Source organism: Thunnus thynnus, chromosome 5 (assembly GCF_963924715.1).
Source record: "Thunnus thynnus chromosome 5, fThuThy2.1, whole genome shotgun sequence".
Lineage (NCBI taxonomy): Eukaryota > Metazoa > Chordata > Actinopteri > Scombriformes > Scombridae > Thunnus > Thunnus thynnus.
Window position 1 is genome coordinate 4,797,217 of NC_089521.1, and position 15,835 is coordinate 4,813,051.

A 15,835-nucleotide genomic window follows, 5' to 3' on the forward strand; every position below is an offset into this window, starting at 1 on the left:
TCTCGCTCTCCTCGGGTTAAATGCAAAGTCTGAATTATTTTGAACATATTATTTGTGTGATGTAATGTGTTTTCTCAACAGTAGTTTGTTTCAAAGTCACATCGTTGAGAGATGCTGGACTGTTTGCTGCTGTCTCAGGCGTTGGAGCTTTGTTTTGTTGGTCGAAGTCTGAGCAAAGTGAAATAAAGAGCTTTCCCTTGTACTGTGTCTTTACTGTGTCACAAAGAGCTTTTATTTGCAGGGTAATGAGACTGACATTTTTTTAAATATCAGGAAGCAATTATACATTGTAAACAGTGCATTAATTCAACCTTTTTTGGTCTGGTACTCATTAGGCACCAGCAGATACCACTTCCTTGGGTTAGTGGTTCTTAGTCGCTTCGGATTGTGATGAAGTCTACATCTGACCTCTTAAAGGTTAGGTTCATGATTTTTTAAGTCTGTCTTAAAACAATAGTCAGGTGCCCACAAGAACATTGAAACAGGCTTCGCTCGCTGTAATCATTCCTGCTGTACCTTTCTGTAAGGACTCACTGGAAGGATGCAGGTCTAGATTGTCCCTCTCACCTGTGGTGTTCCATAAGGATCGGTTCTCAGCCCTATCCTGTTTACCCTGTACATGCTCCCCCTTGGACATGTTATCAGCAGACATGGGATGTCTTTTCATCACTATGCTGATGATACCCAGCTGTACATCAAAAAGTCCTTCTGCAGCCATGTCATGCATCAGGAGGTAAAGCACTGGATGAACACAAATTTACTCCAGTTAAACAGCAGCAAAACTGAAGCTCTCCTTATTGGCACTCCACACCAGATTCATCTGAGGGCAGCACAGACCCTAAACTCTTTAAAAAAAAATGCCTAAAAATGTTTCTATTCAGGAAGCCTTTTTCATCTTAATTCATTACTATTTTCTTTATATCGTGTGTTCTATGTTATTAATACTGTAGCACTTTGAGTTTCTATGAATGAAAATGCAGTAAAAATAAAATGCATTATCATTATTATTATTTATTATACTGACCATTAGAAGATCCCTTCCTTAATCAGGCACTTTGAAGGTAAGTGACGGGTAACAAAATCCACAGTCCTTGATTCATGCAAAAGTTTATTTAAAAGTTTATCTGAAGTTAATACAAAGCTTCAGCAGTCTAAGTCAGACAAATAAAGTATCTTCCAAAATTACTTTTTTGTATCAAATTCCCCTTCTGTGTTTTCCTGTTGAGCTGCAGTGGAAGGATAGTCACAAAAAGATGGGATTTGGTCCAAAAAAGACAATTGTGAACTCTGAATGATATCCACCTGATGTGGCTCATTTGGATGACTGAAACCTCATTACCTTCAGATAAACCTATGAATACATTTTAAACAAAAAGAAGGCTGTGGATTTTATCCCCATCACTTATATTGAAAGTGCATTATGAAGGGATCTTCTAATAATCAGTATGAACAGGAGGAATAATTACAGCAAGAAAAACCTATTTCAGTGTCCATTCGGGCTCCTGACTGTTGTTTTAAGACAGATTGGAAAAACTGTGAATCTATCTTTAAATGGTCCATGTGGGCAGAAATTATGATTAATGAGCATCAACGATTCTTCCATTTCATTTGTTTCATTTGAAGGATTGGCGGCAAGAAGAGGTAAAAGTATCCAGTACTGCACAGCGCAAAAGGCAAAGCTAGAGACTAGTCAGAAAACATGTATTGATCCCTCAGATTTACCTTGGGACCTGTTGGGATCTTAAAGCCTGGGTGAGAACGACTGGATGAGGAAGAAGAAGAAGAAGAAAGTACTGAGTATGCGCCACAAGCAGTGTGTCATGTATGCGGTAAAGCTTAAAGAAAGCATTTATATGACAGTGCATAGGGACAGTATGACAGGTATTGGTGCTGCAACACGCCTAATTCTGACCTCTGTAGACTAAACATTTCATTAATGTAAAGCAAAATTCAACGAAGGACAAAAACACAAGAAAATAGAGCTGGGGGGGGGGGGGGGGGGGGGGGTGGTGGTGGTGGTGGTGGTGGTGGTTGTGTGTCTGTCTGTCTGCCTTGTGTAGACTAGCCTGTCAGTCCAGGTGAGTTGACAACCTGACTTCACCCACCAGGCCTAAGTATGTGAGGCAACAATAATAATACTGTTCCAGCTCAGTGGGCTTGAGTACTGAAGTACAAAATACATCATACAAAACCTTTTTTCAAGTTAGTTTTAACAGGTTTGAAAGATGCCTCTTGATTTGCCTCTCTAAGCCTCTTACATAGGGTGGGACAGATGAATGCTTGTAAAAATTGCTGATTCTTCACAAACACCTATAGATGGCTCTGCCAGTTTGTTAGGGCTTATAAGATTTGAGATGTATCTTGGAGCGAGACCTACATGGGCCATAAAATTAATGTGTAAAATTGCACTAGATCAGAACTAATTTGTGTAATTGGATTCTTGGATGTCTGTTCAGTCCCTATTAAAACCTTGGCAGGAGAATTGTGCATCTGAAGCTGAGTTCAGTTCACTGATTGAGATGGAAAAAAACTGGTTGGCAGTCCAGGTGAGATGATATCAAAGTGTTAAGTCTGGCAGTATCATTAAACAACATAGGCAGTCTGTTTGTAATTCTCTTTGTAACTGTGTGGCTCAAGGTTTGAGAGGGAGTCTAAGCCTTTGTAAACAGTGTACTCATGAGTGTAGAAGATAAATTTATCTTGTGTTTGTGGCCAGTAACAAGCATTTCAGTTTGTCTGAGGACAGTTCACTGACATCATTTAGGCAGCCGTTGTGGGTTTCTCAGTTTAACCGACAGATAAAGCTCTGTATCACTGGTGTAGCTGTGAAAGTAGTTGCTATGACAACAAATAATAAAACCAACATACAAAAAAGAAAATATCAGTTCAGGATTTGAGCTTTGAGGCACCAAACACAAGCATTTAAGATGAAAATCAGTCCCCAGCAGCCATGTTTTTTTTTTTTTTTCCAATCTGACAATTATTACAGCTTGTTGAAGATGGGTTGTGCCAAAGGCAGCAGCACTAAACCAGAACAAGAAATCCACATACTGCCTAAAAATGTTGGAAGTGTGATGAGGATGAAATGTGGACTGAATTTTCTTAAATTTCTTAAATTAAGTTTCTTAAATGCCACATTTTGTGTAAGCTGAATTTGCTCTGTTCACTCTGATTAACCAGCTGTGTTGATCTTTTCAGTCACCAAAAAAAATGAGAGCTGAGTCATGTGGACTTAAAAACAGACCTGGTGCGAGCAGGTTTTTTTTCACCACCCACCCCTCTATTTCTTCTCTTACATCCACAGACACAGAGGACATGAGACATTTCGTTCAGTTTATTAACCTGAGTATGGACAAAGACACAATATTATAAAATGAATAGCAACACATTTAGTACAAAGATGCACAGCAATACACGTAGTAGTATAAGTACACAACTCCGCACTGCATAAAAAGTACATTAAAAACATGTCAGAAACATGAACAGCATCATATAAATATACATTCGATATATATGCATATCAGAAACTCCTCTTCTGCTTCCACTCGGGTAAACTCACAGTAACAGCCTTCTCTGATATTTCTTTGCTTTTTTTTTTTATATAACACTTCCTTCTCTTTAAACAGAATCTCATTCAAATATTTACAAAATCTCTGATAAATACATCATTTGAAAAAAAATAAATCATGCGTTTGTGATCATCAGCATCAGTTTGTAAACAGTGAGTAGATATTGGCAACATGCAGGATGAACTGAAGTCATAAGAAATACAATAATTTTGCAAAAGCTAGCAAAATGGCCCCATATTTAACAGCAGTACTGCCAAATGAGTTCACACAGTATCCCACATCTATCCTGTGTTAGTGCTACAGCTGCCATTGCAGCCTCGTCCTCCATCTGATTCCGTCCTCTTGAATCAAATAAGCATAGTGGAGCATTAAACCCGCCTCTGAAGACGACTGGTGACCAAAACTTTAAAATGAAAACCTCCCCTGGCGAAGGAGCAGGGGTGAAGAAATAGTGCTGTGTTCAGGTTCAGTCTGTGAGTCTGCAACACGTGAGCACAAAAGCAAACAGCCTTCATCTGATCTGCTGCCTGAAGAGGATCCATACGACGAACGGGAAGGGGATTCAACCACTGATATATTTCGGCTTGGGGGGGGGGATGCACACCAAAGAGTTGTATGTATCACATGGTATCAATCACAAGACACACACATGCAAATAGCAAAAAAAAAAAAAAAAATCTACACCCTGATTAATCAAGGTTTTTTTCAGTCCTCTAAAAACAGACCAGTGTTTCACCTGCATATTCATATCATTTGGAGACACCTGCCATCACTGTGGACATGCAAAGCCTCATAAACATTATCATCACAGCTCTGGAAAGCTTTAACAAACACAAAATATCACTTCTGATGGATTCACACTGGATATTGATCTAACATTCTTTAACCAGTAAAACCTTTGCGAACATAATGGCAGGGATTCTTCAAATTTTTTTTCTCCGCAACTCTTTTTTGTTCACAGTTTATATACACACACTTTCTGCCGTAAAAGAGAAGAAAGGTTTTGTTGGGCTATTGTACAGCATGTGGGCTACTGTCTTCGGGTCATTTCACTCCGGTGCTGTGTTGGCGGGTGGTAGATTCCGCTGTTTAAAGTATTGGGTGACCTGCTGAGGCAGCTCGGCCAGGACTGACTTGGCGAGGGTCTCCTTGGGTGCCTGACAGAGAAAGAGAACAAGAAAGCACATTAACCTTTATAGAAACAAAAGCATGGAGCAAAACAAAGGCTTAAAAAGACTGAAATACTAGTTTGGCCCTGCTTTGACTTTTCCAGTGTAGTCATGATTTGGGTCAGGCCCCTTATATCCACTGAAAGATCAACAGTGATTCCAACTTTGCAGCAACAGTTTGAGGACGGCTCTTTCCTTTTCAGCATGACACCCTTGTGCACAAAGCCAGGTCCTTAAAGAAATGTGTTTCCCAGTTTGGTGCAGAAGAGCTTGACTGCACTTGTACAGAACCCGGACCTCAGGGATGAATTGCAACTCAAACTGCACCCAATACCACTGTTGGATCTCACTAATGCTCTTGTGGCTGAATGGCAGCAAATCCCTGCAGCCTGGTTCCAAAATGTTTTAGAAAGCCAGCAGGCAATCATTTGATTGTAATGTTCAGGTGTCCACTTACTAAGTGGCTAAGTTGTATTTCATGCGATAATATCTAGAACATATAGTGCTTTTTTTAAAAAAAAATTTGTGTATGCTTCTGCTGTGAAAATGAAAAATGCTAAAAGTTAACTTTTGCCAAAGTGCTTTTACACAGAAAAGACACAGTTATCCCAGGTTCCCGAGGTTATCCCACTTCTTTGACAGTAAACCTGAGAGGACAGAAGGCTTCTTCATATTTTGTTTTTGTCTGATGTGTGATCCATAGATGTATGAAGAGAACTGGATACAGTGTTGGAGGCGGGGCCCCGTTCATTCCTATAAAGTAGCTCAGTAGCGCCAAGCCCCCAGGAAGTGCGCCAGGCTTTGAAGCCAATTTGATACAGTAGCCAAACTGTGTAATTACAACTGCCGGGTCCTACAGGGGCCCAAAAAGCATTTTTACCGCACACAATCATGGGAAAAGGAACAGTTGTAAAATGGTGAATAGATTTTTTGAGCGTCACAACCCCCCCAGAATGACTTGTTTGGACAGCTATGGGAGATTTTGGACTGATGTGTTAGACAGCGCTCTCCACCACCATCATCAAATGAGGGAACATCTTTTTGAAAGAGGAGGGATGAACACCATTCTTCAAAAAGATATTCCCTCATTCGGTGTTTTAATGATGGTGGTGGAGAGCGCTGTCTAACACGTCAGTCCAAAATCTTCCATCTGATGACGGTGAAGGCCATAGCATATGATTCACATCATTTTCATACTCATCAAACCATTCAGTGACCCCTCGTGCCCTGTGAATTGGGGCATTGTCATCCTGTAAGAGACCACTCCCATCAGGATAGAAATGTTTCATCATAGGATAAAGGTGATGACTCAGAACAACTTTGTATTGATTCACGGTGACCCTTCCCTCTAAGGGGACAAGTGGACCCAAACCATGCCAGCAAAATGCCCCCCAAAGCATAACAGAGCCACCAGATCACCTCACTGTAGGGGCCAAGCATTCATACCTGTAACAGTTTTTCCTTTAATTTGTCACCTGTCTGTATAACTGCAACACTATTTTTAAATGAAAGAAACAAATCTTTCTTTAGCATTTCTGTACTGACATTTCTTGTTACTTATGGACAGACATATTTACAACAATACCAATATATCTGTAATTAACTAATATCTGCTGATGTATTGGCCTTTCTGATTTAAATAGAAACCTTGCAGAAGACTCAACTCACTGTGCTTGGTCTCTGTTTTCGTGTCATAAATTAGATGAATTCTCTTACAACAGCTACTAACATTCAGAGTATCTAATCACCACAACTATACCAACTTTATGAAGATAATACTTTGTAAAAGAAGTTATCAACAGCTCATCATTTCAGATCATTCTCATTATTACGTTTCGTCTGTCTCAGCTTCATGCCTCCCTCTTCTTCTCTATTCTGTCTGTTGCTGTCTCTCACTCTCACCCTCCCACCAACAAACTGGAGTGAAGCCAGCCAACACTGTCTGTTCCTCCCACTACAGAGGAAGTCAGCTCGCCCCCCACCAGCCCACACACACACACACACACTATACAAAACAAAACAAAAATGCAGCGAGTGCACAAACGTACACACTCTAATTAACCTGTGTGCTTACCTATGGCACACATGTATGAACACTCACATGAACACTTTTTGCCTCCAAGTATGCTCATCAGCACATCACATCACACACACATGCTCACAGTGTCTCTGTTGAGTCTGAGATAAGCAAGCAGCTATACTCATCTAGCAGACCCTGCATGTTGTGGTGTGTGAGTAGCTACAATCTGAGCAGCAACAGGCTGCCATTTGGTAACACATTCACACTCAGACAGCATGACATCATGTCATTAGGTAATGCCTCCACTGCAGAACTAAGATGGAGTCAAACTGACTCTGCAGATTAAACTCTTTGGCTGATCCACCAGAAAGTCTCTTCATGGTGAAGGGACAGTATTGTGTATGTTCTGAGTATTCATGTTTCAACATATTTCGACACTTAAGAGTTATAAAGTTCAAGTGTGTTACTGAATTAAAAATGTTAAGTGCTCATTTCTGAGCACTTCAATTTCTCAAGAGTTTATACTGTTTTGGTCTCCACTAACTCCTGAGGGAAATATTTGACTCTTTAGCTGCTAAAAGCTCCACTATGTTCACCAGCTAGTTGCTAACTGTCTGCAAAAGGATTTTTAGAGCTTGTTTGCTTTCTGTAGAGCTGAGAGAACCTACACAGTCAGTCAGAGTTAGTCATTTGATCCATTATCGTAAAAATATAGATTATTTCCGCTTCATGGTTTAAACTTAAACATGGAGCATTGAGAAAACAAGAAACTCAAATACTTTTTAGAGATTAAGGCTGTGCGTACAACATTATTTTCATGTAACATTTCAAAAGGAAACATTCAAATATTGAGGTGCATTGTGATGTAAATATTCTACTTTTACTAAAATAAATACATAAATATATAGCAAATTCTTTCACCTCTGGGACTTTGACTGAGAAACACCACTGGATAGAAACACATTTATGCTCACTACTAGTGATAGGATCCTACATGAACTCGAGTGTCTGCCAAGCTTACATCAGTTTTGGTTATTTCTGTCTGTGTTGTTTTGTCTGAACTCTTGTCACTGGTTTGAAATGAACAGGAACTGACAAAAATGTGTATTTGCATGCAGCGGTCACTATGTAGCAACATTTGAATCAGAATCTGATGACAGTTGTGAGGTTGTTTGCTAAAGTTGCCAGGCCACTGTCAATCACATCTGATCAAAATCATATCCACACAGTCCTGATGAAATGGATTAGATGAGTATTAAGCTTTTAATAAATATATGTTTTACGTTATACTTTTAATTGTTTTGAATCCAAGTTTTCAGGGGCTTTAATTCAGTTCATTTCGATGGAAGAGCACTTCTCTGCTATAGAAACACGTTTTGAAGGAATTCAGTGCAGCAAAAGAACCAATAAATGATCTGAACAGCTACTGTGACGCTCATACATGATTTGAGGATAGCTACGGCCATTTGAACAAGGATACCTCAGACTGGACTTTTTCTACGTGTCTGTATATAAACTCAGCATAAAAAGTAAGGAAATTTGTGTTTGGTAGATTATTTCTTTGTTGTAACAATGCTTCTTGGCAATAAATCTTATACTGTTGGAAAGTCTGTTTATTTCCCTTTTAAATTGTGCCACTTTTGTAAGGAACATGGGATGAGCAGCAGAGCTGAGTATGTGGGTTGCACCCATGAAAAATTTGCCAAATCTTCTCTGCCAATGCCAAACAGCTTATTTTGCTGTTTGCTTGCACCTGTGAGCATTGGTCCTGCTACAGTGGTCAGTAGGTGTCTGCTCCAAGAATCGGCATGCCACGTTTGACTGATCTGGATAGGGCCCATGCGATAGGGCAACTTCAAGCTGCTGTTCCGCAAAACCAAGTTACGGCATTATTTGGAGTGAGCCCTAGTACCATCTCCAAAGTGAAGGCCAAGTTCCATAATGGGATGTCAGTGACAGGCCGCGAAGTGAGAAGACGACACCCCAAGAAGACCGTTTCCTCACCCTGTCAGTACTTAAGTACTGTAGGCTGTCTTTTACAGATTTACAGTCATGGTTTGCAGGCTGATATGACCGACAGCTCTCTGCCCAGACAATCCGGAACAGACTGCACGCAGCCAATCTCCGGTCTCATAGGGCTGCCAGGAGGCCTGCCATGACTGCCCTTCACCGTCAGGCCCGTTTCTGCTGGGGTCGGCAACACGTGCACTGGAACCTGAACATGTGGAGGAATGTTATGTTCAGCGATGAGTCCATATTCTGCCTAGGGCAGTTGGATCATACAGTCAAAGTGTGGAGAAGACGCGGAGAACGCTATGCTGATTGCTGCACCGATAGAGTAACATCTTTTGGTGGAGGCAATGTGATGGTGTGGGGCGGCATCTCCCTCACTGGAAAAACAAGGCTTGTCATCATTGGAGGCAATCTCAATGTACAGAAATATCAAGATGAGATTCTGCAACCAGTGGGAATCTCATATCTCCACAGTCTGGGACTGAACTCTATCCTCCAAGATGACAATGCTCGCCCCCACCAAGCCGGGTTTATCAGAGACTACCTCCAGAATTTGGGAGTGGAGAGAATGGAATGGCCTGCCAGCAGTCCTGACCTCAACCCCATTGAACACTTGTGGGAGCAGCTCTGCTGCTCATCCCACAAATGCATGTTCCTTACAAATGTGGCATCATTTAAAAGGGAAATAAACAGGCTTTCCAACAATATAAGATTTATTGCCAAGAAGCATTGTTACAACAAAGAAATAATCTACCAAACACAAATTTCCTTACTTTTTGTGCTAAGTTTTTATATATATAGTACTGTAAAGTATGTGTGTATTTAAGACACAGTGCAATAAGTCTTAAAAGAATTTTAATGTATGTATGTATGTATAATTGAAGTATGTCATCAAAGACTTAACAACTTACCTGGCACCAATCTAAACTGAGCACACCTCAACCATTTAGTACTTGAAGCAGTTCTACTTCTTTTCTTTCTTCTTTTTTTTTTTTTTAATGTATGCAGATGCGTGTCATCCCCCTGGTATCCATTTTCTAACAGCTTGAGACCAATACTCACATTACGGAAATCCCTGAAGGGAACGAACTGCACAATGTCCCGAACAGCCTCCTCTCCTGTGTTGGACCTCAAAACACTGGCGTCTCCGTCTAAGAACTCCATGGCTGCAAAGTCTGCGTTGCCCACGCCAATGATGATGATGGACATAGGTAGCTTAGATGCCTGTACGATGGCATGACGTGTCTCGTCCATATCGCTGATGACACCGTCTGTTATAATGAGGAGAGTGAAGTACTGCTGCAGAGGGGCAAAAGGTTGGTAGGAGAGAGAGAAAATAAGAGACAGCGGGACTTTAAGTTGAGCTTTGCTGTGTTGTTACTGGGTAAATCAATTACAGTTATGAGGATTATGCAGAGTGACATGAAATGATTCGAGAAGAAGGAAACAGAGAACTGGACAACACTGCATGAGGGAGAGAAAAATAGAACCAGAATGAAAGCTTTTCTGCATTACAGCATGTTGGGCTCCATTCATATAACAAAGCACACCATCTGCTCCTGGATATAATTGACAGAGGGAAAAAAAAGAGAAAAAAGAATCTAGAGATGAACACAAGAAAGAGACTGATGAATGACTGTATAAGAAATTAATCTGAGAAGAGAAAGGAAGAACAATCAGTGAATCAGGAGGAAAAGGGATCAGCCTTTTGGATAAGATGGAAAAACTGAGCATGTTGCAATCAATACGTGTTTATGACTTTTGTTGTTCATTCAACATATGGATGACAAATTAAAGCACAAATCTGACTAAATGAGTGGAAAAAACATAATGAATCCACACAGGACACAAAGGGTCACTGAATTATCCGATAAGTAGGAAAATTTGTGTCTATCTAAACTGGGGAAAAAAAGGGAGAATGTTTCATGGCCAAGTCTGGAGATGAAATTGCACAGACAGATGGCTCTCATCCTGTCTCTTCTCTGTCATTTTTATTTATAAAATAACAACCATACACAAATGATAAATAAACCACTTTCAGGGGACCATATCCTGTAGAGAAAAATACACTTGAATAGATGTTAGTGTAAGAGAGAGAATACTATTTTAGGAGACATGGAGCAACATTAGCTTTAATTTACAGTCATGTTTATGGCCACCTGATGAAGTTAAGACCAATATTCACACACTTTTTTTTTTAGCTCTGTTTTGGTCTCTGACAACTATTGACAGAAATATCTGCCTCAATAGCAGCTAAATGCTCCATTTCACCAGCTAGTCGCTAACTTTATCTGGTTTGGAGCTGGACAGGTAGTGCACTGTGAGTTTATCAGGGTAAAAAGCTGCTCTTAACAGGGTTGATGAGAGCTGTGAATGAAGCAACAAACTAAAACAATCAGCTGAAAGACACTAAAATGCTACATAGAGCTGAGGGAAGCTGCAGAGTTGGATGATAGTTTTCTGTCTTTCACCTGTAATTTAGTCTTTTTATCTATCGTTAGTAAAAAAAAAAAAAAAAGATAAGCGCAGCTTTAAAGAAACTGATATTAAAAATGGCACTGCAACCAAATTCATTTGTTCAGCCCCAGAGTTGTACGATTCCTGAGTATAGTCTAGAAATCAGAGGTCAAGCAGTATTCTCAACTGCAGTGCTACAGTATATCATCACGAATTTCATAATAGGAGATGTATACAGCAAATAAATTCTGGGATTATAAGAGAGCAAAATAAACACAGTGCTGAAATGCTGTTGCAAGAGTGAGAGGTAAAGATAGAAACCACAATATTATCTCTGCCTAAGAAATATGTAAAAGACCTTGTACAGTCTGCCAGTCTGGATCATCCTGAAGGTGCTGATTTTATAAATCATGAGAAAAATGTAAATTGTTCACATACAGTACCAGTCAAAAGTTTGGACACACTTTCTCATTCAAGTGAATGGGAAAGTGTGTCCAAACTTTTGACTAGTACTGTATATTTACTGGTATATTTACCAATTGACACTTCACCCAAAATCATCCAAACATTCCATAGCTGATGTGGAGGACAATTTTGAGTATCAGACCTGAAGATTTTAAGACAGGTTGACTGTGAAGTGATGTAATCAGATATGAAACATATCTCATATTAACAACAAAACCACTGGCCAATCAGAGATGGAAATTCAACAAAGCTGTGAAATATAGTCACAATACCTATAATACGGTTTTCTTTATTGTCCTACTGCACATAGACACAGAAACACACGCACACTCAGGATACACTATGTGTGTACTGTGGAGTTGAGCAGAGAGACATCAGCGAGCATGCAGGACACACTGCATCGTTTCTCATTTTTCTTTATTACTGGTATCAAACATGAGTTACACACACAAGGTATCTCTCTTTTACACACACACACCTTTGCCATTTCTAGAGAAATTTTATTGACCTCATGAAGACACAAATGAGGTTACTTTCCACTGAATGCAACAGTGACAACAAACTGGGTAAACCAAATCTATCTGAGACAAGTTTCAAGTCTGAAAATTGGGTCTGATATAAGGCAGACCATATGTACTCTCACACTCACACAGGAAGTCAGCTCACCCACTACCAGCCCACACACACACACACACACACACACACACACACACACACACACACACACACACACACACAGAACATGCATCTGTTCTGCGTACTGGACTGTGAACGGTTATCCTATGATAAGAACAGACAAGGTGAAGACTCACACTGACTTTACTCTGAACAAAATCAAACTTCCATGTTACACACACGCACAGACACACACACACACTCGCAGGGAGGGCTCTGAAGCCTGTCTCTTTAATGTGCTAACAGCAGCGCTCATTAGAGAATCATTATCACACAGACAGACAGGGCCGCTCACACACTGGGACACACACAGACTGCACTGGCCTGCAGCTTGTGTGTGTGTGTGTGTGTGTGTGTGTGTGTGCGTGTGTGTGTGTGTGTGTGTGTCAGTAGCAGGAGTGTGATTGTACACAGTCGCACAAACTGCAGTCGCAGGTTCTCTCATTATCTGAGGAACAGGAACAGAGCAGCAGCAGCCGATTTGTGCAGCCTACACCTACCCACCCACACCCCAACACACACACACACACACACACACCCTAGTCTAACCACTACTCCAGTATGTGGTCCACATACACTTCTACTGTGGCTGTCACATCTCATTGTCTGTTACTCCTCCCCTGTTTGAACTCACTGTAATATAAAACAAGAAAGCGTCCTGCAATCATTTCCTTACAGAAACAAAAGGATTCTGGCACAAAACACACAGACGAGTACAATCCTTTGTGTATGTTGCTCATGTATTTGTTCTCCACAGGGTGACAGGGTACAATTAGGGACAAAAAGCACTGTGGGAGCATAATGATACCCAGCTACTGCACTCTCTTCAGATTTAGGCAAGAGATGTGCCACTGGATACATACCGGAGGGATACATGTACCATTTGTTGGAACTTTGTAGATCTAAAGCTCCTGTGACTGTCACACATCTGTGTATTTGTTTTGTGTGATGACCCCATCATGCTGAGCCTTACAGGTAATGTAATTCCTAACCTGAGTCTTGCTCTCTGTCATCTTGCTGCCCTACAGATGCAGCAACATGTGCGAGATCTGTTTGTGCCCACACTTGTTTTGTTTTAGCTGCAGTGTAGTCACGCAGGCAGAAAAATAAACCCAAGTGCAAAACATCAGAGTGCACAAGCATAAATTGAAACACACTGATCCATGGATGGAGGACAAGATTCTGTCAGCTTCCTCCAGCTGCACAGCCTGCTATTTAAGTTTGCAGTTGTAAATGAAAATAGGCATACTGGCTTGATATGATTCTGCTGCATCAGTGAACCTTTCTGGGGTTTGAACCCTGGGACCTGTGACAGCGCTAACCACTGCTGCCTCACAGTGAGCAAATCTGTGGCTCAAAGGCAAATACTTCCTTTTTTGGATCTCTGTGATAGTGATAGATGTAGAAGCCCTACTACAGCAGTAGTGATTACACATGCAGTTGTGATTTGAATCGTCTCTAAGCAGCCAAGATTCGAGACTTCTGTAGAGCCACAGTGAAAAATCCTTATTCTGATGCAAAGAGCGAAAGAAATGTTTGGAAAACATTTGACAGACCAGTGTAGTGAAACCAGACATTTAGTGCACAAACAATGAGGTGTTAACTTTTACGTCAGCTGGATGATGTGATGTGTGTGCAGCAGGAGGGGCCGAAATTAGGCTATAATTAGAGACTCAAAAGTGAGTATAAAAAAAATAAATCCTCAGTATTAAACACCGAGGAGCTGTTGCAGAAGCTCAAAAATGGATGATCTTTCAACATCACCTTATGAGGATGATATGGCAAACATTTTAGCAAAAAGTTGGTAGTGTTTCTGGCCACCTGGTGAATGTAACTCTGCTCTGCTTTAGCCTCCATCAATTCCGGAGGGAAACATTTGGCTCTTTAGTTGTTGACAGGCTCCACTGTTTCCACCGGCTAGTCACTTACTTTGTCTGGTGCTGGGCGGATAGTGTACAGTGAGTTTATTAGAGCTTTTTGCTGAAAACATCTGCCTGACACTGCTGGGAACAAGGCTGATGAGAGCAGTGAGAGTGAACCAAAAATATTGGCTGTAAACAAAAACAATGGGGTGAAAGATGCTAAAGCTCCATAGAGCTGTGGGGAACTGCACAGTCGGGTGATAATGCTCTGTGGGTTCATCACTAAGAATAAAACCTCTCACATTATACATTGTTAAAATAAAAATATTGATTAGAGCAGCTTTAAGGCTGTATTCAGACCAACAATAGTAAAACATTTCTGCTGGTACGGAGGGCTTTGTTACAAAAAGGCAGGGTAATCTGGCAATACTGGAACTCTTGGTTCTCTTGGCTTGGCCCTAATCAGTTTTCTTACTGGTATCTATAGCAACATGACCACACCAACACAATAATGAGATGGTCCCACAGCTCGAGGAATACTGTATGACTTCCTACCACGAAGTGCTACCAAAATAGAAGGCCTTCTTGGGTGTGAGACAGAGCCTTAGGCTTGTTCTTAATTTGGATTCTGTGTGTTACTGCCTCAGATACATAACCCAGTTGGAAATACAGAATGCTGCAATTCACTGGTTCTACTTAAATGAAACTCGGATCAAACAAGCTGATCTGGGATTGGTTCTTCTATTAAAATTTGACCGCTAACTGGAAGAGATGACTACGGGTGTGCCACTAATCCTGATGAAGCGGAATGCTAAAGGAATAATGTAGAGTGGAACGACAACAAGACAATATGAAAAGTGGCTTCAAGTTGCATTTTAGGAAGTCAATAAGGATCACAATGCTGGTAGAATTCACAGGTTAGACGAACCATATCTAGTCGTCACAACAGTTAACAATACATACAGTACACCAAAAGGTGGGTGAGTATTCCTATGGAAGCCCAGTATTAATGTTAAATAATGTTTTGACTTATCATTAGGTATCAGCCCTGCAGTAGGTATCAGGCATTAGCATCATACATCTATTGAGCCCTCTGATGGGTGACACCATTCCCTAACTCTGACCTACCTTATCTTTAAAGCGAGACTGTAGCAAAAAAACACAATATAAACTTAATTTCATAACATAATCAGCAGTTTCAAGAGTGTGCACTTACCTATCTCATTCACTGCCTGTTTTAGGCTCAACATCCTCATATCCAATCCAGTTAACAGGGATAAAACTGATCTGCCAACAAAAACCCCTACAACCGATCTTCACCCAACGGACCTTTAGTTTCCAACATTGTTCCTCTGAATCTGCTGCCAACTCTGTATTTAGTTTTTCCTCTCAGAGGCCATTTCTGCTGCATCCTCCCAAATAGACAACACGCTTTGTTTCTGCCCACTGACACTTCAACACTTGGTTTTATCTCCAGGTGTATTGCCCTTGAGACAGGCTTGTTTTAAACTCTGATAGAATATGCTGAAGTGAAGCTATACCTGAACACATAGGACAAGTTGGGTCCTGGCCTATCTGTTTACTGAAAAAGTGACCCAGAAAAGA

At 40.7% G+C, this 15,835-nt stretch overlaps 1 protein-coding gene across 4 annotated transcripts in view; it reads right to left on the reverse strand.

Moving 5' to 3' along the window:
• Positions 1 to 3,325: 3,325 nt before the first annotated feature.
• cpne2 (copine II) overlaps positions 3,326 to 15,835 on the reverse strand; it is a 47,443-nt gene continuing 34,933 nt past the window's right edge. For 2 of the 4 annotated variants that reach the window (XM_067588799.1, XM_067588798.1), the window contains 2 exons: positions 9,834 to 10,070; positions 3,326 to 4,726 (listed from right to left, as the gene is read on the reverse strand). In XM_067588799.1, coding sequence (XP_067444900.1) covers positions 4,619 to 4,726; positions 9,834 to 10,070 — 345 coding nt within the window. In that variant the 3' untranslated portion in view covers positions 3,326 to 4,618. Of the gene's footprint in view, positions 4,727 to 9,640; positions 10,071 to 15,835 lie in introns of those variants that run through there. The other 2 variants (XM_067588797.1, XM_067588796.1) reach the window with 1 other exon arrangement.